Source organism: Salmo salar, chromosome ssa12 (genome assembly GCF_905237065.1).
Source record: "Salmo salar chromosome ssa12, Ssal_v3.1, whole genome shotgun sequence".
NCBI classification, from domain to species: domain Eukaryota; kingdom Metazoa; phylum Chordata; class Actinopteri; order Salmoniformes; family Salmonidae; genus Salmo; species Salmo salar.
In genome coordinates this window covers 25271505-25293858 of record NC_059453.1, presented here as the reverse complement: position 1 = coordinate 25293858, position 22354 = coordinate 25271505, and the positions used below count along the sequence as shown (strand labels likewise).

The following is a 22354-nucleotide window of genomic DNA, read 5'->3' as shown; positions in this document are numbered from 1 at the left end:
AACAGCCCTGATGGGAAAAGTAAGCCCCATGACTCATTTTCCTACACTTTTCCTCGTTACTAGGCCGAAGTGGTGGCCATTATATCCTTTGTTTTTCTGCTACTTCCGGTTGGAATTGTTTCAGAACAGAGGAAATAAGGATGAGGTATCGTTTTTATTACACTCAAGTATAAAATAAGTTCGCATTATATTATAGATCAACAAGGCGAAAATGTATCATAAATATATCATAAATATAGTCGACATTCCATGTATTTTAATGAATCATTCCTACTTACATAGGCCTACTGGCTTTTGTATAAGGATATTCTTCTGTTCTAGGTCAAATTATCCTCTCGTCCTTGAGCGTGTGTGTGTGTGTGTGTGTGTGGGGGGGGGGGGCAGTTCCCCCAAAAGGCATGCCATGCAATTGCACACAGGTAACATCCTACCAGTTATATTGTAATTTGTTTATATGACAATAAGTCTACAGAGGTCGTCTCCATGTAAGCATGTGAAATATAATTAAGGCAAAGCATTTTATGTTTACTATGATTTTTTTTGTGGTTATATAGATTATTATAAAAGGTTAAACTGCTGAGGTATTCTTGTCAAACTGAATGCATAATCAAACAATACAAAATGCATATATACTTCAGTGTGTGTAAATGTAGAGGTCCTGAAAAAATGACACCATTAGAATAGTCTTTTATGTTCAACCTCCATGCCGCTCATGCGTATAATAATGCATATAATGGTCCACATAACCAGATTTGTGCATCTTCAGCATAATCCATATTTGGCTGTCATCAAACATGGGGTGTCTTCATTAGTACACACCACAGCAAACCGCAGCAAAACGAGATTTTCATATTGTACAATTTTAACTCGGTCCCACCCCCTTTCGGCCTGTTTGCGTCCGTTTAGTTCCTAGTGAATACACCTTTGTTTCATGACAAGTTAAAGGGAAAGTTGTGCTGATAGCTTATTAATAGGGGTCGTTAGACTCATTCCAGGTCTCTTTGCCCTCCTTGTTATCCGTCAGACTCTTGACCTCTGGTTGTTGTGGAGGTTCCTGTATTTGCTACCCTCCGGAGTCCTATTACTGGCCTGTAGGGTTTTAGCGTAGCGCGAATGCCAGTCTCTCTCGAATACAGCCTTCACCTGCTCTAGGATTGTGGCGCCCCTCTCCTTGAGAGTGTGTGTTGGTTTGATGACGAGTCCGGTCCCAGCGTTATAGGCAAACTCACTCCCCACCCAGTCGTGATTACCTTAGGAAATAGAGGCAGCGTACATCAGATATCAGATATCAGATATCATACCATTGTGCCCTGAGCAAGGTACTGCATTCCAAACTAGCTCTAGGGAGTGCTGAATTGTAGCAGACTCTTTGCTCCTCTCCAAAATGTGTGTGTGTGTGTGTGTGTGTGTGTGTGTGTGTGTGTGTGTGTGTGTGTGTGTGTGGGGGGGGGGTTAAGAGTAAAGGATAATACATATTGTATGTCTTCTCCATATAAATAATTGTATAATCAATGATACAGTAGATTCCCAGTGACATCTGGATCACTGACCTATGTACACAGCACTGTCGGTCACCATGTACTTATTGTGGTTGATTCCTGGTTGACTATTAGCCATCTGCTCCCTCCGGCTAAAAAACTTCTGCAGGAATAGAAGATTAAAGTCATAAAACCAAATTGATATCCACCGCAATAGAGGCAATGCTAGGGCACTGCACGGCTTCAAGTTGCTTTAAAACTCAATGAGCCGTCATAGATCTGAATTCCTCAGCCACTATATTCTGAAATAAATATTACAGTCCAAGATCAATGTTTTTAGACCTCAAAAGTAGTCTAATGTCGAGATGAAATCGCCCACACCACTGATTGTGTAAAACCAGCTACAGTACATGGTATTTTGGAGTGTAATATACAGTACATCTCTTTAATATGCATTTCACAGTCTTTCTTTTCATTCACTCACCACTTCGAGGGAGCAGTTGGCCAGCTCCATGCACAGTGACTTGAGGGACATAATGAAGTTAAAGGTGAGCGGGTGGGTCTGCTTCCAGAAACTAATGAGCATACGAACTTTGACCCCTCTCAGGACCACAGCCTCACGTATCATCTCATCGATAGGAGACCAGTATCTGTGTCGATGGAAGGGTCACAAAGTTACAGGAAATGAGATGCACAGCAGAGTACCACAGGGTCTGACAAGAACACTTTTAGCTAACAATTTTAGCCACAATCCTTCATTTGTGTTTCAGCCAATGGCACCCCTGCCACTTGGTTTGCTAAAAAGCTGAGGGTTTGGGCTCTCAAATTCATAAATCAAGGCACGGATGCAAACTATGGTTGCACTCAGATTGCAGATTACTGAAAGTATAGCTACAGCTTGTATGACATATATTATGTCATTGGTCCGACTATAATGAGCACATTGTGAAAAGATGAATAGGCTCGTTATCGGATATTGGGAAGCATCACCTTGAAACTAAAGACCCTCCAGACGTTTTGATGAGTAGTGGAAGGTAGTCTGTGACAGAGATGTAGATGAACAACTTGGCATCCTGCATCACATGCTGTATGACATCTATGTCCTTGGCCCGATCCTTAGGACAGAAGAGGTCAGGAGAGGTCTGAGGAGGGAAGGAAGGAACCAAGAAAGGAATCATAATTAAGATGAGAACACACATTCAAATGATTGAATCTGACTTGTTTTGATTGCAGGTTATATTAAAGACGGTCAACTATTTCAATAAGTAGAGCTTCAGCGTTTCATAGCTTCACTTTATTACTGCCTTCTATTTCACACTTTCAAAACAAAGGTTATTTTCCAATTTTAAGCAGTCTCAATATTTAATAAAGTCTGAGATGTTGGGGGGGGAGGAAGTAGCGGGGGCGAAACGAGGATGGACATAACTCCAACATGCGTCATTGTCAGAAGTGAACTGAGGGGAGCGGAGGCAGAGGAGGAGGGCAAGATTTTCCAACAGCAGCATCACAGTAGGACGCCATACCATCATTACTTCCTGTTATGATGATGAATGTGTTCTCTGTAGCTGATCAACATATCATCCCTAGGGGGATGGAGAGATTCATTACTGTCAAATTAGACGCTGACGCGTCGAACGGAGACGTTTTATTTGTTTCTCTGCGTAGCATTTACATGATTAATCACCCGGATGGGCGTCGGATTAATAATTGATAAAGCAATCTGTTATGGGTGTCATAATGTTTTGTAAAGCTGTTCAGAACATTCTAGGGTACAAGAACATTTTGTAAATATCAGCTCCATGGTCAAGTAATAAGATGTCTGGTAAAACTGCTTAGGGGTAGGGTTAGTTAGGGTTAGCTAGGGTTAGGGCTAGTTAGGGTTAGTTAGGGTTAGGGTTAGTTAGGGTTATTTAAGGTTAGTTAGGGTTAGGGATAGTTAGGGTTGGTTAGGGTTAGGGTAAATTAGGATTAGTTATGGTTAGGGTAAATTGGGATTGGTTAGGGTTGGTTAGGGTTAGTTAGGGTTAGCGTTAGTGTAAGTTAGGGTTAGTTAGGGTTAGTTAGGGTTAGGGTTTGTTATGATTATTCTACTCCATTTCAACAAGAGTGTAGAAACATAACTCCAAAACTCCTATAGCAAGACAATGTTATGGTTTGTAGACCAGTGGTGGCTGGTGTCAGTATACATCGGAGGACAGGCTCATTGTAATGCCTGGGATGGAAGAAATGGAACGCAGCCCGTCCTCCGATTCCTCCCTCCACCAGCCTCCACTGATCTGCTCTATGTAATACATAGTACATAACAACGATTCCTCCCTCCACCAGCCTCCACTGATCTGCTCTATGTAATACATAGTACATAACAACGAATCCTCACCGATACATAAGCGGTAACCTCTGTATCATTGAGGTACAGCGTTACAGGGCTGTCCTTGCCGTAGAGGGCCGTGACTCTCTTGGACCAGATAGAAGGGATGTAGTCTCTGTACTGGAGCTGCCAGTAAAAGGAGAAGACCCTATGGAGGTCTATAGCCAGACAGCTGCAGTTATAAACCATCACCCCCAACTCCTTCCTCTGTGGAGAGATGCAGGGAAGAGACGGAGGGAGGAGGAGGCAACGTGGTTAACTGTCTGCTTATTAAAGAGAGAATGAGTGTGTTGACTGGACGGCTGAGAGACTCCTCAAACAGACTAGCTATATGCACTATAAATGAATACTTGTCTGATGAAAACATTGTTTGTTTCAGTGTATTGTGTTTGTGGACCTTATACCTGTTTATTTCAGCTGACAAAGACTGCTGACAGCTCATTATTGCATTACAGTACCTTGAGATATTTCTGTTCTCTGCTGACATTTCTGCTAGAGTGTGTAGATTTCTGTTGTCTTGCAGTGTGTGTGTGTGTGTGTGTGTGTGTGTGTGTGTGTGTGTGTGTGTGTGTGTGTGTGTGTGTGTGTGTGTGTGTGTGTGTGTGTGTGTGTGTGTGTGTGTGTGTTGACACCTCATTGGCCAATATGTTAATTATATTCAATGGGAGTTCTACCACCAGCTGGCATTAGGGCATGAAAGTGCAGGTAATCACTTCTCTAATCACTAATGGACTAGATCAGGGTTTCCTAAACTCGGTCCTGGGGCCCTCCCTGGGTGTACCTTTTGGTATTTGCCCTAACACCACACAGCTGATTCAAATAATCAAAGGGTGATGATGAGTTGGTTATTTGAATCAGCTGTGTAGTGCTAGGGCAAAAAACAAAACATGCACCCAGGGGGGACCCAGGACCGATTTTGGGAAACCCTAGTCTAGAACTGGTACCTTGGACAGTGATCTCCAGTCCATGCTGGCACTGCCAATGAACACATGCTTCCTATCAACAACCCAGAAATTGGAGTGCAGTCCGCCTCCGGTCAGAGCTGACATATTCACAAAGCGAACATCGGCACCTGCAGGGGGAAAATGAAGTCAGGGAAGAAGAATACTTTATTGTCCATTTTCTTGGAGAGAACAGATATGGGTCTTTTTGCTTAACCAGCCCAACTCCAAGGGACTGGAAGCACAGGGACGGCCTCAGTGTAGAACCCCAGGAGCAGTTTAGAAGGGAGCAGTAAAGTGCCTTGCAGAAGGACACAACCTCCAGACAAACATTTAGGCCCTGTTTCTATTGGCTCCTTAAATCACGGACACATTCGAGAAGAAAGGGAAGCCTGCCAATGTGGCCTGTGGCTGACAGAAAGACGTACAGGCAGCCTTGGAGGCAGGAGGCAGCCCAATTTGACAAGGAAGCAGTTAAGTTGGATCCATTTGCACATTCATGTTGTTTGACCTTGTGGACTCAAGTTTGCCGGAGAGCTCAAGGAGTGAGAGTGGAGCTCATACTGTGATGGATGTTATATAAAATGTTGTATAAACTGGGTGGTTCGAGCCCTAAATGCTGATTGGCTGACAGCGTTGGTATATCAGACAGTATACCACGCGTATGACAAAATGTTACATAAAGTGCTGTATCTGCTTTCCTTAAGATAACTATGAGACACTGTAGCCTACAGATGTAGGGTCTAAATTTGAGTAAATTTGCTACAGCAGGAAAATAATCCTGTAGCAAGAGGAAATTTGAATTATTATGTGGGTTATAATTAATGGATATTTTTGTTGGGGTTGATATATTTTTTATTAGGGCAAATCAAGTCTGAATTTTCAATGTGGAAATGATCCATTTTAGAAGCCTTTTAAAAACTCAAATACACTACAAGTTTGCATTTCTGCTGAGCAGGAAAATTCTCAAGAACAAAATAGTTATTCAATTAAGATCTTACATCTGTATGCATAATTGGGCACACACAGTACTATAGGCCATCAATGAATAATACATTGCTGTTTTTGTATATTATGTGGAGTGATATGAATGAAGTGTCACTTACCATGCTCTGTTAGTTTCTGCAGTTCAGCAGAGTCTGTGAGACTGCTGGCAATCTTCAATTTAACCTCCCGAGTCTTGAGGTTGAGCAGTCTCTGGAACAGAAGCTGGCCCTGAGACATAAAAGGATATGTACAGTATGACTGTTATTGTTCCCTTTGCTCTGTGAATGTCCTTATCCAAAGACTGTTGCAGGTTATGTGTGGCTTAGTATCAATTTCTGCTGCTGGGCGCACTGCTGATATAACGGAATAGCACTTTGCCAAAGTAGAACATTTGTAGAACGGTCCATAGTTTTATAGTTTGCGATATATGATGATGAAGAAGAAGAAGTAGAAGAAGATGAAGAAGTAGAAGTGGCATTCTTGTTACATGATACCTGTTTGCCAGAGTTGGGCCATGTCTCTTGGTCCCATGAGTTGAGGTTCCAGACCGGAGATACCACCTCCACTGAGTGCTTGGCCTGGTCCAATAGGCTGTTGAGGCCTGTGGAGAGGGGCACGTGGGTTGTACCATCTACGGAAAGGGGGAGGTCCTCCGGAATGTTCTCCACAAGGACAATGCTGATGAGAAAGCATACAGTTTTAATCATAAAAATCATATACATCATTTCAGATCTCTGAAATCGATGATGCAGACATCTATGGCCTATGTTTATGATAGCATCTTAGGGCCTTGGAAGATTTTGACTCCTGTCAATTATGACAATGTTGTAGGCATGTAGCTTTACTTGTTTCGGATAGGTAGCCCTGCAGACTGTTTTGGACCTTTGTAATGACTTTCATTTAGCTAGCGCAAGTATTTGGTTCTGGGTTCCTTGATTATAGTTCCTGTACCTCTTACCGACAGTGTCTGTTACAGTTCTCTTCTGTGAGTCCGTCCTCGTCCTCCCCCCAGACGTCTACAGCGGAGAAGGTGAGAGCCACCAGCACAGCGAAGCAGCACAGCAGAGCAAAGATGGCTATGCACTTCTGCTGAGACTGGAAGACAGGGAGGAACACACATCATGATTGTGTTCATTAGACACCAAACCGAAGAAAATGGAATGAAATATGGATGACTAAAGTGGACTTCTGTTGGGACTGAAAGACAAAGAGAAACACATCAAATCAGGGTTGTGTTCATTAGGCAGCAAACAGACTGAAACATAGACGGACAGCCTGAGAAAGGGTAATGTTTGTTTTCTGTTGCAAAATACTTAGATATGGTGTGCCCGAATGAATACGACCCTGGAGTGATCCAATAGGTACCACAAATACTTAAAATAAAATAATTTAAAACGTATGCCCTAAAGAACATGATCCACATCAACCCAGTAATCAGTTGTAACGTTTCCTGAGTGTAATTAAAAGGAACCTCAATGGAGATATTGAATGCACCGCAACCTAAATCTCAATCTGTCCCCTTGTAATTTGTTTACATCCCAGATTATGACTAATAGTAATGCAGCCAAGGGAGCAAAACTGACAACGAACCGTTTTTGAAAGGAACCTCAATGGATTTATTAAATGCACCTCAATCTCTTCTTTTCCTGATCAGGACTAATGGAATCTCAGCCAAGAAGCAAAACTGACTAGATTAACTATTGACAAGTCCATCAGGTCTCAGGTGTTACACAACAAGAAAATCATCCTCCATTAGATTTGTATGTCAATCATCAATACAATTGATCAGCAGTCAGGATTTTGCGAATCAATAACCCAAATAGAACGTCATTGGACTGTGTATGTAGTCAGACATCAGATGTGACAAAGGAAGGTATGGTCCATATTTAAAGAAGGCATTGAGTGTGTGTGAGCTGGACAGTGGAAGTAATCAATTCTCATTGGAGGCTGCGAAGCACATTTCCTCGGCTGCAATCCTCCGGTGGCTAGCTCCAGGCATACCAAATGAATGTGCTGAGAATGGACGATGCTAGCTTACAGTCTAATGGTAATATATTGAATATTGATGGTGGATGTCCTATTCTAGAGATCCTGCCATCCTCCCACACACGATACAGTATATGCTGTAGTGGAACACTTGAGTTTAGGTTGGAGAGGGAAGGCTGTTATAATGTTCCATTGCCATGGCATTTGAAAACAAAGTATTACAATTTCATATAGTGTCACATTTTGACTTGAGGGCAGCTGAACTAAGCCCCATCTCTTTGATAGTCACGACACTTGGCAAATTGGTTCCTTATGAGTTGAAATCATTTCAAATACTTAACCTATGTATGATTGAGCTTGCCTAGCTAAATTGAACTAATACAATTGTCCTAAAAATTCTCAGCCAGAAAGAGTGATCAAATTAAGATCCTACGTCTGTAGGGGTCTTGTACTATATGGTCAGTTTTGAATGAGGATGGAGGGATCACGTCATTGATGAAATATGCGTATGGGCCATGGATTCATTTTCCCTGGGGACCAACACACACACACGGCCAATTTCTCTCAAATCCTACTTTATGCTAAGAAGACGCTGAGGGGACAAGTGAAGTGGAACAGTCTTCCTGTAATGCATACGCAGGGAGAAAAAGGTGTAGATTCACACCCAGAGCGCAGCAGGTGTTTATTTCACCGTCGTAGAAGGCAGGAATCGTGGCCAAAGGCAGGCAATGGTCATACACAGGTAGGCAAACAGGCAGGAGAAACAAAACTAGGACTGAAGGCTATAACTGGTTCTCACAAATGAGCTAGGAATAGGCTTAGTAGAGTCAAAACAAACAATACCTCACAAAGGCACAAACAGAATGAACTGAACTAAATAAGGAGCTGATGAGACCAGGTGAGAAACGAACACAGGTGAAATCAATGAACAAAAATGAAAGACAGGGCTATGTTCAAGAACACAAAGAAACAGGGCTACGTTCAAGAATACAACAAAACAGAACACAAGGTTGACTAAGAAAATAAATACAGAAACTTACACTTCCAAACCAAACTGAAGGCAAATTTGATTCACAGTAAAACTATGTTTAAAGGAAAGAAAGAAGGAAAACACTGTTCTATTGAAGTAAAAGAACAGGGGCTTAGTTGTGTAGGGCTTTTCTACAGCTGCCCTATGCCCGCCTGCTTTGTTCAGGCGCATCAGAGCTGAAAGGATTTTGTTAAACCTTAAACCGGCTACTTTGCTGTATTGAGACCGTGTACTACTTTTTGGGGTCTTTTTTTTTGTCTGTTTACAATCCTTACTTAGTGCAATGTATGTATTGTAACACTATGTGTAGTAGATGTAAATTACATGTTTAATAGTATAAGGGGCGCAACTTCGGTTTCAGAAATGGGGGGACATCATTATTATAATTTTTTTAGTATATCATTTTTTTTACCCAGTCAGATAAACACTCTAAACAGCCTACGCGATCACTCGGAGGCATCCGCATGGTCCTAAAGCACGCCGTTGCCTCATTTTGTATCACATTCCAATGATAAAACTGGGAGGGCAAAAATGCAAATTCACAATGTTGGGGGGGACATGCCCCAGTGAAAGTTGCGCCCCTGAGTGTAAGTATCTATTTTATACAACAGTATTGTGTCTTGAAGACACATCCCCTTGAGGGATAGTAAAGATAACATTTTTCTTCTTCCTTCTCCTAGTGGGTTTGATGTATGTAGCTTTAATTGAGGGCCAAGCAATGTGGTCAATGGTCAGAATACAGATCTCTCTTCTGACAGGTATCCTCAAGAAGTCCCCATTTTATTCTTCATTTAAAAGTGCGGCCGGCAGTTCTGTTTTGCTTAGCTAGACACTCCTGCAATCTCATTCTCTCGGTTGTTTGGCCCTTTGGCACCACTGTTGACGACGCCTGTATCAGTGTTGCGCTGTGTGTGGCTGTTAGCATCACATTATGTATTCTCTTTCTCTCTTTTTTCTCTCATTTGTGTATTTTAATCAACATTCTGCCTTGGCCCCTGCCAGCTTGTCTACTGTCTTTGGGTGAGGGAGCTTTGCCCTGAACCCTTCTTCCACAACTGTAGCTTTTTAAGATTCTATGCAGTCAAGAAATTGCCACCATTACAACCAATAAAACTTCTGACAGCTAGATTTAGTATTTTCATCACCATCCCTTTCTGGCCCCTTGTCAGCTTGTTTAGTGCCTTTTGGGTGAAGGAGTAGTGCAAATTTCTCCCTTTTTCCAGCAGCTTTTTAAAACTTCAAGCAGTCAGAAATGTACCATCATTCCCAACCTATGAAACTTTTGCCAGTGAAGCAAAACAAAAACTTGTCAAAGTCAGAAAAAAACAATAACACTTTTGACAGCTAGTGAAACAAACAGTGTCACTCCTCAGATATAACATGTTGAGAATGGCCAGTCCACATAGAAAAATATTGTCAAGTCAATTTCAAACCCGGGCCATCATCTACTCTCCGCCCTGTCTGTCTCAAGCGCTCATGCGGAAAGAAGGAGAAACAGCCCGGATGCACTTTCTACTCGTCTGTCGCGCCAAGGGAACGAGGGAACCGCTCTTCCCTTCAATTAATTTAGCCGAGTCAAGGACCTCGCCACGTTTCGCTGGTGTTAATACCCATCGGGAAATTCATCCGCAATTAATACAAGCCAGACCTGTCAGATAAATGAAAAGATTTCACAGAAACTATCCCGGCATTAACCCAGAAAGACATTTTCTGGTATCATTTTTAATTCCACAGCAAAATGTTATTTAATTATATAATTTAAAAAACACTAATCTCTTTGACCAATTGTATCTGTATGCAACTAATTACAACTAAAGCCTACTCTTCTGGATATTATAATCAACCAATCAAATCTCATTATGATCAAGTATTAAAATCTCAGCGAGAAAAGTTACGCAACCGAAATGAGCCAGAATGTTCTGTAAGGACATTAACACCCACTTCTGTATAATATATTGAATAAGAACATACACAAATCATTCTAAAGAATAAAAAAGGCAGATGATGAATGAATACATCATTGGTAAATCTCGAACTCACCTTCATAGGCTCCTGTGGCTGTGTAGTTGGTGCTGCCATGAGTCCTTTAAACTTCACACACCTGGTCAACTAACGGTCAACTAACGGTTAATCACATTAGACATTCTCCAGTCTCAGTGACCTAGTAAACCATGACCGTGTCCTCGTAAACCATAACCATGACCCTGTCCTCACAGTGTCCCCTTGTCCTCATAATGCTGTTGCTCTGGTCCCGACGGTGTATGTGATGCGTGGTGTAGTCCGAGGTCTGTCCTGGTATGCCCTGACATGGTCTCTCCACTTCCTCTCTGGCTCTTCCTTTGTGTGCTCTTATACTCTGTCCACGGTGATAGTGTGAAAGTGTGTGTGTTGGGATGTGTGTGTGTTGGGATGTATGTGTTTGGATGTGTGTGTGTGCTCTCTCTACTCCCCTCCACACTGACAGAGGCAGAGGGAGAGGTAGAGTAGGAACAGGACTATGCCCACCCCTTCAGTCCAAACATCCAATGTGAAAGCGCTCTCCAAGCTGAGCCTCATCCCTCCCTCCCTCTCTCCCTCCCTCCCTCCCTCCCTCCCTCCCTCCCTCCCTCCCTCCCTCCCTCCCTCCCTCCCTCCCTCCCTCCCTCCCCTCCCCCCTCTTCTTCCTTCCAACCCGCTCCTCTCCCTTCCTTCCTTCCTTCCTTCCTTCCTTCCTTCCTTCCTTCCTTCCTTCCTTCCTTCCTTCCTTCCTTCCTTCCTTCCTTCCTTCCTTCCTTACTTCCTTCCTACCTGCCCTGTGAAGCAAAACTCAACCGGCAGAAAACAAATGGACCTTGCTAGGGACTAGAATGAAATCCCCAAACATACCCACTGGGTATAGGGCAGAAACTAAAGAAACATACCCACTGGGTATAGGGCAGAAACTAAAGAAACATAGCCACTGGGTATAGGGCAGAAACTAAAGAAACATACCCACTGGGTATAGGGCAGAAACTAAAGAAACATAGCCACTGGGTATAGGGCAGAAACTAAAGAAACATACCCACTGGGTATAGGGCAGAAACTAAAGAAACATACCCACTGGGTATAGGGCAGAAACTAAAGAAACATACCCACTGGGTATAGGGCAGAAACTAAAGAAACATAGCCACTGGGTATAGGGCAGAAACTAAAGAAACATAGCCACTGGGTATAGGGCAGAAACTAAAGAAACATACCCACTGGGTATAGGGCAGAAACTAAAGAAACATACCCACTGGGTATAGGGCAGAAACTAAAGAAACATAGCCACTGGGTATAGGGCAGAAACTAAAGAAACATAGCCACTGGGTATAGGGCAGAAACTAAAGAAACATACCCACTGAGTATAGGGCAGAAACTAAAGAAACATACCCACTGAGTATAGGGCAGAAACTAAAGAAACATAGCCACTGGGTATAGGGCAGAAACTAAAGAAACATACCCACTGGGTATAGGGTAGAAACTAAAGAAACATACCCACTGGGTATAGGGCAGAAACTAAAGAAACATACCCACTGGGTATAGGGCAGAAACTAAAGAAACATACCCACTGGGTATAGGGCAGAAACTAAAGAAACATACCCACTGAGTATAGGGCAGAAACTAAAGTAGCTGCAGAACTAACAGAATGTTTATGGTATTGATTCAACTGCACCTCCATCCACCCAACATAATCATGTGATGGATATAGGTATACAGTGTACACAAATACATTATACATACAGTGTACTAAGAACACACACGCAGTGTACTAAGAGCACACACGCACACACACACACACACACACACACACACACACACACACACACACACACACACACACACACACACACACACACACACACACACACACACACACACACACACACACACACACACACACACACACACACACACAGCATATCTTATAATACTATGCATCAAGCCAATTATAAATCTTCAAATGATGTCATAATAGTATGTTTGTTTTCTACGCCCTACATTTCAATTTCCTGTGTCATAATAATTGAAATTCAATCACTGCGCTTAAGGCCATCAACATCCACAACATCTCTCCACCAGCCCAGTCTCCTTTCTGCTCTAGTCTACAGTCTACAGAGGAAGATAAAACACTCTTGCACTCTGCAGTGCACAAATGCGCATTCAAAACCGCAGTGAGGAAGTGAGGGAGAATCAAGCATGCATGAAACTAAACCACGTTCATCTTTCTCTTCACCTCTAATGTCTCTTTTTTTATTCACAGGGAAACTTGGCATGGTTTAACACTAGCGAAGACTGAAGAGCATATGTTACCTACTGCAGGAGGCTACTGCTGAATCTAACTCGGCATAGGGGGTTGGAGCCCATAGGGAGAGAGAGAGAGAGAGCTGGTGGGGAGTGGAAAAGTTTAGTTAAAGTCAATTTACCTCAAACAACCTTGGGAGTCTGAGGAATCCTTCTTTCTCATCTCCCCAACTTGACCCATCTATCTCTGCTAAGCATCTGAGATCTCATCCATAAAGTGGAGAAGCTTGTCAGACTGATACTCTATACCACCCACTTTAAGGATGTTCATATACACTAACCCAGCCTGCAGTATAAACAGCTGCATCCTCAATAGTCTCAGTTAAAGGAAGGTACAAGAGGAGGCCTGGAATCCAGGCTACATCGTCAACGACATAGAATATGAGAACAGCGCTTGACTCATGTTTCAATACAATGTGAGGAAATGTTGCTTCTACTCTACTGTCAATGAAGTGTGTATAATGGAAGTTACAGGATATGTGTTGGTTGCTCATACTCTACTAGAGCATGCTGGAGGGATAATGTGATGAGGAACCCCACTGGGCTCTATGACAGAGAGAGAGGTGCCCTCTGGGTGTCACCCTCTGACTGGAGGAGAAAGAGAGAGCGAGAGAGAGAGAAAGAGAGAGAGAAGGATGCAGCGAGAGAGAGCAGGACGGTGTAGACAGGAAGGGTTGAGTCGTGTCCCGAAAGGAAGAATGTTGCCAAAGGTGGGTGCACACGCTGGAACACACACACACGTTTCTAGATACAGTCGATGCCCAGAAACCCCCACCATAGTGTTATTGGCGGGAGGTCACACTTTAACATGTCTGTGTGTTTTCTCAAACCATATTTAGGTCAGTGGGTTTCTCAACGTTTTTTTTTTATTTGATCAAAAACACTCAGGTCATATAGTCAGGAAAACTCCTGTTGAAACACTGGAGATAACCCCTCCACTGAGCTATCACATTCAAATCAAATGGCATTGGTCACTTGTGTAGACTTTGCGGTAAAATGCTAATTTACGAGCCCATTCCCAACAGTGCGGAGTTAAAAAGCAAGACAAATATTTGCTAAATAAGAAAGGAAATAGTAGCCCAATAAAAACAATAACGAGGCTATATACAAGGAGTACCGGTACCAAGTCTATGTACAGTGGTACGAGGTAGTGGAGGTGATTGAGGTAACATCAGGAAACATATTACAGTTTTTCTCAATTGCTAAAACACAATTTCTGAAACCTTGCTTCATTTCCTGAAAACATTAAACACAAAACCTCATTTTCAAGCACTATTTACATAACCTCTGACTCCTCTCGCAAAATGAAACATTCGCCTCAAAACAGTTTTACCTGTGTTCAAAATCAAACACTGCTCTCAAATCATAAACAAAGTGATCAAAATGGTATACACTCTCAAGCAGTCAGTAAACAATACACCGAAAAATAGAAAACACATTGTTCAAAACATACAGTTCTCAGGGAGAAGTACATTTTTAATACAAAAAAATATTCATATTTTTCCTTCATTGTCTTTTGATGAACGAAAACATGTTCTATCATAGTAGCTCAAAATTGATCAGAAATTACTACTCTGCTTTGCTCTTTGCAATTTTGTTTTTTATTCTTCCTCCTCCTTGTACCCCTATTTTTACAGTACTGTACCCTGCATCTCACAAACTTGTCCTTTGTCTCTGTGATACTGTAATTCTTGTTCTTTGTTGATATGAACCTGCAACCAGTCAAAATCTATTGAGCAGTCAGTACTGTTAATAAATGGAAAGCACAATGTTCAGGGCCATACAATTTGTCCATTGTACAGTATACAGCCTACAATGCACTGTACTACAGTATACAATACTAAAAGGGACAAAAATCAAAGGAGTAAACATGTGATCAATGTGCTTCTTCTTGTCTTTGGGCTGGGTCAGGCCAGAGCACTTCGTCGACATCACAAGCAATATTGTCCCTCCTGAGGCAACGGGGGAAGAAGCCTCTTGTGTGCCGTATCCAGCCCTGACATGATTCCTCACCTATATCACCACAGGCTAAATCCATGGCTTGCAGCAGATTTACTCTGGTGTAGGGTTGTCTATCATACACTTTCCATCTCCAAGAGGAGAAAAACTCCTCAATCGGATTCAGGAAAGGCGAGTATGGAGGGAGGTACAAGTTCATAAACTGCCCATTGATGTTAAACCATTCCCTTACCTGAGCAGCTCGATGGAAACTGACATTGATCCACACTATCACATAGGTGGGAATGGGATTCTCATTTAGCTCTTGACCCTGCTGCTCTTGAACCTGCTGCTCAAATAAAATATCTCTTAGATTGGCAATAAATCTTAGAAGGTGCTGGGTGTTATATGGCCCGAGTGTAACATGGTGATGTAGAACACCATGGTTGCTGATAGCAGCACAGATTGTGACATTGCCACCTCGTTGACCAGGGACTTCAACAATGGCCCGCTGTCCAATCATGTTTCGGCCTCTCCTTCTCCTCTTTGTTAGATTGAAGCCTGCTTCATCGACAAAGATTATCTCATGGGGTCTGTCCAAGGATTCCAAGTCAAATATTGTCTGTGTAGAAATACAATATACTGTATGTAGGATTTTGTAAGTCGTACAGAGACAGTGCTATACTGTAGAGTACAATTAGGCCTACTGTATGCACTTCTGATTCACATACATTGTATGTACTGAAGAGTAATGTCATTCACATAGTATGTGTTAGTACTGTAGACAATCTGGATTACAGTAAATGTTTCTGAATGTACACTTACTTGCACATACTGAGCTCGCAGTTCTTTCACCCTTGGTGAGTTGCGCTCAAAAGGTACTCTGTATACTTGTTTCATTCGCATCCTGTTACGATGGAGGACACGGTCAATTGTGGAAATGCTCACACTGTCGATTCCCTGGAAGTGTGTGTTGTCTTGTATCACTCGTTCCTGGATTCCTCTGAGTCGTATTGCATTATCTTGAAGGACCATGCCAACTATAATGGCCTCTTGCTCCCGAGTGAATATAGCTGTCCTTCCACCTGCATGTAGCAGCCTTGCAATTCTACAAAAAGTAGTTGTGCAGTTACAAAACATATTCATGCAGTACAATACATACAGTGATTAACTTTACAAATGTCTATTGAAACAGCTGCATATAGTGTAGTACAGTAAATTTGCAATTACAAAACTACAGTAGTATACTGTCCCTGTTCTCTTCTCTGAGTGTCCTTACTATGGTGGACACAGAAAATCGGCTGAAATTGGGTTGCACTCTAAGTCCTGCTTCCCTCATTGTCAGTCCATGGACAAGAACATGGTCTATAACTGTTGCCCGAATTTCATCAGATATTTCCACTCTTTGTCTTCCTCTTCCTCTTCGTCCTCCTCTTCCTGTTTCTTGCCCTCCTCCTCTTCCTCCTCGTCGCCCACCTCGCATACGCACTTGTCCTCGTCCTCTCACATTGTTTCTTCTATCCATTCTCAGACTTTCTCCTTCCCACCTTCAACAACCTGTTTGCTCTCTGAATTGGCTTATATTGGTAGTGTCGCATCATTTGAAACAGGTTATATCAATTTTGAGTGGTTGTGTTCAATCAATGACATGTGTTCTCTATTTGTATTTGATTGTTGCCACTTGTGTTTACCAGTATGGATGACATGTGCATTAGAGTGCAGAATGTGTTTTGAGAATGAGAATGTGTTTAGAGTTTTGCTGAAAAGTCTAAGTGAGATCTGCAAATTGTGTTTTACCATGTGAAATGGTTTAAGGTATTGACAACAGACTGCATAATTAGCTAAATGAGTCCAGGCAACTGAGAACTTTGTTCAGCCAATGGGTTTTAGTGTTTTAGCAATTGAGAAAAACTGTAAACAGAGTACCAGCAGCGTGTGTTGTGTGTCTATGTGTGTGTGTGTGTGTGTGTGTGTGTGTGTGTGTGTGTGTGTGTGTGTGTGTGTGTGTGTGTGTGTGTGTGTGAGTGTGTGTGTGTGTGTGTGTGTGTGTGTGTGTGTGTGTGTGTGTGAGTGAGTGAGTGAGTGAGTGAGTGAGTGAGTGAGTGAGTGAGTGAGTGAGTGAGTGAGTGAGTGAGTGAGTGAGTGAGTGAGTGAGTGAGTGAGTGTGTGAATGAGTGAATGAGTGAATGAGTGTGAGAGTGAGTGTCAGTGTAGTATATGTGAGTGTGTTGGTAGAGTCTAGTGAGTGTGCATATAGCCAGTCAAGGGAGTCAGTGCAAAACAATTAGGAAATAAATAGTAAAGGGGATCAATGTAAATAGTCCGGGTAGCCAGTTGACTAGCTGTTCAGCAGCCTTATGGCTTGAGGGTTGAAGCTGTTCAGATATTTTTTGGTCACAGACTTGGCGCTTTGTTACTCGTTGTGGTGCAGTAGACGAGAGAGTCTATGACTTGGGTGGCTGCAGTGTTTGACAATTTTTAGGACCTTCCTCTGACACCGCCTGGTATAGAGGTCCTGGATGGTAGGGAGTTCGGCCCCAGTGAAGTACTGGGCCGTACGCACAACCCTCTGTCAGATACCGTGCAGTTGCTCTACCAAGCGTTGCTGCAGCCAGTCAAGATGCTCTCAGTGGTGCAGCTGTAGAACATTTTGAGAATCTGAGGGCCCGTGCCAAACCTTTTCAATCCAATTCCAGTGCTGATTCATTGCACTGGCTCAGAGCAGCCTGTTCAGACTGTAATTCTCCAATAGGGACTTCATTATCTTCTATGCGCTGTCTATGGCCCAGCGCACCCACACTAGAGACTGATTAAGACTACCTCAGCTGTACAAGATGCTACTATTGCAGAGGTCTCATACTGTATACAGTGGAGCTCCACTCAACCACAGAGAGACATGTCTGTTTTGTTACAGTGGTTACAGTGTGTGGGAGTGTGATTTCTCTGTGGAGGGGAAGATACAGATGTAGGATCTTAATTTGAGCCAGTTTGCTACAGCAAGAAAATAAACCCTTAAGTTTGGCATTTCACTTTTTTTTTGCTTAAAAGAGAGAAGTTAAAACAAAGTTTGGAGCTCGAGCAACACTATTTAAAGCAGGCATTGAGTGTGTGTGAGCTGGACAGTGAAAGTAATCAATTCTCATTGGAGGCTGCGAAGCACATTTCCTCGGCTGCAATCCTCCGGTGGCTAGCTCCAGGCATGCCAAATGAATGTGCTGAGAATGGACGATGCTAGCTTACAGTCTAATGGTAATATATTGAATATTGATGGTGGATGTCCTATTCTAGAGATCCTGCCATCCTCCCACACGCGATACAGTATATGCTGTAGTGGAACACTTGAGTTTAAGTATTTCAAATACTTGACCTGTGTCTGATTGAGCTTGCCTAGCTAAATGGAACTTATACAATAGTCCTAAAAATTGGCAGCCACAAAAGAGTGATCAAATGAAGATCCTACGTCTGTAGGGGTCTTGTACTATATGGTCAGTTTTGAATGAGGATGGAGGGATCACAGGTCATTGATGGAATGTGCATTTTTGACAACAGGGAATACAATTGAATTTCCTACATCTCTATTCTGCCCCTCATGTGTCATCAGAATGCTATAATATATTCTCTTTACTCACTTGTACAGGCACCGTCGTGAAGATGATCCAGGTACTCGTGATAGAGGTGACACAGGTACACAGTTTTTCACCTTCACACATAATACCATGACTCATTCACACGTTCCAAAACAGGAACAGGAAATAGGTGTTTGTCTGTCCGCATGTCAGCATGGTTTCATGGTGAGGGTCAATGTCTGTGATGTGCTGAGTGGGCCGTCGGGCACCAGTGCCATGGGAGACTGGCGCCGTGCCCACGAGAGAGAGAGAGAAGAGAGAGAGAGAGAGAGAGAGAGTGAGAGAGAGAGAGAGTGAGAGAGAGCGTGAGAGAGAGAGTGAGAGAGAGAGTTAGAGAGCAGACAGTGGAGCTGGAGTGAGCTGACGGTGAAGAATGACCAAAAGTTTTAATACTGGCAGGAAGTTAAAGTGGGTTGAAAATATAGATGAATTACAGATGCAGGATCTTAATTTGATCACTCTTTTGTTGTTGAGAATTTTACGGGGCAGCAAAAAAGGCTAACTTGTAATGTATTCAAGGTTTAAAAAGGCTTCTAAAGTTTGTAATTTACACTTTAAAATGTCAGACATCCCCTAAAGAAAAATGTATCAACCCCTACAAAACATCAACATAATAATTCACATTTCCTGTTGCTGGAGGATTATTTTCCTGCTGTAGCAAACTGGCTCAAATGTAGATCCTACGTCTGTAGAAGCTGCTGGTCCACAAAGTCTCTGTCTATAGCTGGAGACTCTATCTTACGCTGTAGCTGCTCGGCTTTCCCAATAATCAATTTATTGTAATGCAGCACTGCGTGATCCATACACCAGCCCAATGGATTAGTGTGTGGGGTTAAGTTGGGTCTGGGCTGCATAAAGGAACAATAGAGTGTGTAGTGTAGCAGACAGACCTCAGGGCTTCTGAGGACAGACTGTACATAACAGTACTAGAGTAGCATGTCTCCCTGTTCCGACATGAGATTTCAGGGCAGGTCTCTACTCACCAGAACTGGGTTCAAATACTATTTCAAATCATTTCAAATACTTGACCTGTGTCTGGTTGAGCTTGCCTAGCTTAAATTGAACTAATAAAATAGTCCTAAAAATGTAAATCCTTCCCATCTGGCACTGCAAGCAGGCTCAAGCAAACACTGAAATTATAAAAAAAAGTTTATACATTATTTGAACCCAGGTCAAGTACATAACAGTTACTATTGTGGCACATCTCTCGCTTCCCTTCAGACATGAGATGTCAAGGCAGGTGTCTGCTATACTCAGTATACTTAAAGCAGGCAGATCTCCCAGTCCCGTACCACACCCAACCATTAAATATTTACACTCAATTTCAGCTAAAAAGCTCACTGCCTCCAAGAGGGCACACTTAGAGGGAGAGGAAGTCTCTAGCCTATGGCAGAGGAGTTTAGCCTAAGTCTGTGTAACCCTAACGTAAGGTGAAAACACATGACTCCCTTAACTTAAACACTAATGTAGAAATAGAAACCCAAGCAGAAACCCAACACTTAAGTTAGTTTGAGTTTTGGCAGCAGGCATTTAAAATTAGAAGAGAGAAGAAGTTAAAACAAAGTTTGGAGCTTGATCGGCACTATTTAAAGCAGGCATTGAGTGTGTGTGAGGCGGACAGTGGAAGTAATCAATTCTCATTGGAGGCTGCGAAGCACATTTCCTCGGCTGCAATCCTCCCGTGGCTAGCTCCAGGCATGCCAAATGAATGGGCTGAGAATGGGCGATGGTAGCTTAGAGTCTTTCTCTCTGTTATACCATTTCATATTCTAATCCCTAATCCTATCCTCTCTCAAGTAGTTCTTAATGCTTTTCTATAGACCCATCAAACTCACCAACAACTTTATTGAATCTTATTTATTTTATTTTTTACAGTAGCTTCCTCCTTATCCTCAAATCAAATCGTATTGGTCACATACACATGGTTAGCAGATGTTAATGCGAGTGTAGCGAAATGCTAATATTTTGAATATTGATGGTGGATGTCCTATTCTAGAGATCCTGCCATCCTCCCACACGCGATACAGTATATGCTGTAGTGGAACACTTGAGTTTAGGTTGGAGAGGGAAGGCTGTTATAATGCTCCATTGCATGGCATTTATAAATAAAGATTACAATTTTGTATAGTGTCACATTTTGACTTGAGGACAGCTAACCTAGGCCCCATTTCTTTGATAGTCATGGTACTTGGCAAACTGGTTCCTGCATGAATATTTCAATCAGCTTACATTAATGTGAATGTATTCCCTGTGGATAGCCTGTCCCAAATCAATTACATTTCATCCAAGTTGAGTGGATTGAATCCTTGGGTTAGACAAGAGATCGAAGTCAACTGTCCCTCAAATCATTCTCAGCCAGTACCCCAGCCAAACCTGTCTTCAGCCTCTTATCCCCTACTTATACTACTGTACGACATTCTTCTGGAATCTCCCCAACAACTTCCCCCAGTGTGTATAAGGTGTGTTTAAGTGTGCATTCAGGGTACTCACATGTTCCAGCTTCTCTTTGCTGCGGAGCCAGATGGTTGCAGAATAGTCCTGTTGCTGGATAGCACTGTTGGCGTAGATGTCAGAGAGGTGGGGTGCGTGGAGGGGTTCCCCTCTACCCCTCATCCCATGGCCTCCTGATGCCATGATGCACACACACACACACACACACACACACACACACACACACACACACACACACACACACACACACACACACACACACACACACACACACACACACACACAAACAATCACTTAAAAGGTCCTCTTTTTCTCTTCTGGCCTCTTCCCTCCTCTAGACTATATCACTGTCAGTCTATAGCTAGTCAATGAGTGAGCCAAGCCCTTCTAAACCACCGTGGATCTGTAAGTGGGTGACTGTCTATAGCTCTTCAAACCCACTGAGGTTCTCTTCTCTGACTGGCTGTCTAACTGTCTGGCGTGCGTATGGGCAGTGGGTGGGCTGGTTCCTCGTGGGAGGTGGGGCTCAACAGGGAGTGCTGCAGCAGAGTGAAGTGGGAGAGTGCCAGACCCACTTAAAGGCATTGAGTGAGTGAGGCTGAGCGTGTGTGTGTGTGCGTGCGTGCGTGCGTGTGTGTGTGTGTGTGTGTGTGTGTGTGTGTGTGTGTGTGTGTGTGTGTGTGTGTGTGTGTGTGTGTGTGTGTGTGTGTGTGTGTGTGTGTGCACTCCATTCAAATTAAAACAGAGGTTCTTACATCAGTGAGGAAATCTATTTATCAGATGATAAAGCTATAGTATGTTTATCTCTGTTAGTCCAGTGGTGTCTGTAGCCTAACCTACTGCACATGTCAGAGTATATCACTGTATTGTACTGCACCAGAGTGGGACACTAGTGGGTTAGAATAAAGTATTGATTTGACACTGCCTCGACTACATATAGACTGCTGTGATATTGCCTCTGCCTCCAACGGCATTTCATTGGTATATACAGTACGCCTTTTAGGTCATTATATCGTTTCACAGTGCCGATATAGCCATATACTGTAAGTCTTGAATGAATGGAGGTTGTGTAAATACTGAAGCAAAGCGAAAGGAAAGTGTTCAGTGGCCCTTGAACGATTTATGTCACGGCTAGAGAACCTTCCCGCCACCGGAATGGATTTTGCAGTGATTGTTCTAGTTTCATTACTTAAATTATGCAGCCATCATTGCATCAATACTGCACAGCTAACCTGATTCTTAATAGG

General features: G+C 42.8%; 1 protein-coding gene across 1 annotated transcript; it reads right to left on the bottom strand.

Annotated features, from left to right (window-relative positions):
* Positions 1-670: 670 nt before the first annotated feature.
* On the bottom strand, positions 671-21290 carry LOC106564607 (inactive phospholipase D5-like). Its single transcript, XM_014130755.2, has 10 exons — positions 21147-21290; positions 6733-6869; positions 6269-6452; positions 5894-6002; positions 4791-4918; positions 3856-4053; positions 2469-2620; positions 1963-2128; positions 1551-1641; positions 671-1250 (listed from the first exon to the last, which is right to left on the bottom strand). The coding sequence occupies exons 1-10, from the start codon at positions 21288-21290 to the stop codon at positions 1021-1023; spliced, it is 1539 nt and encodes a 512-aa protein (XP_013986230.2). The 3' UTR covers positions 671-1020.
* Between the last annotated feature and the right edge of the window lie 1064 nt (positions 21291-22354).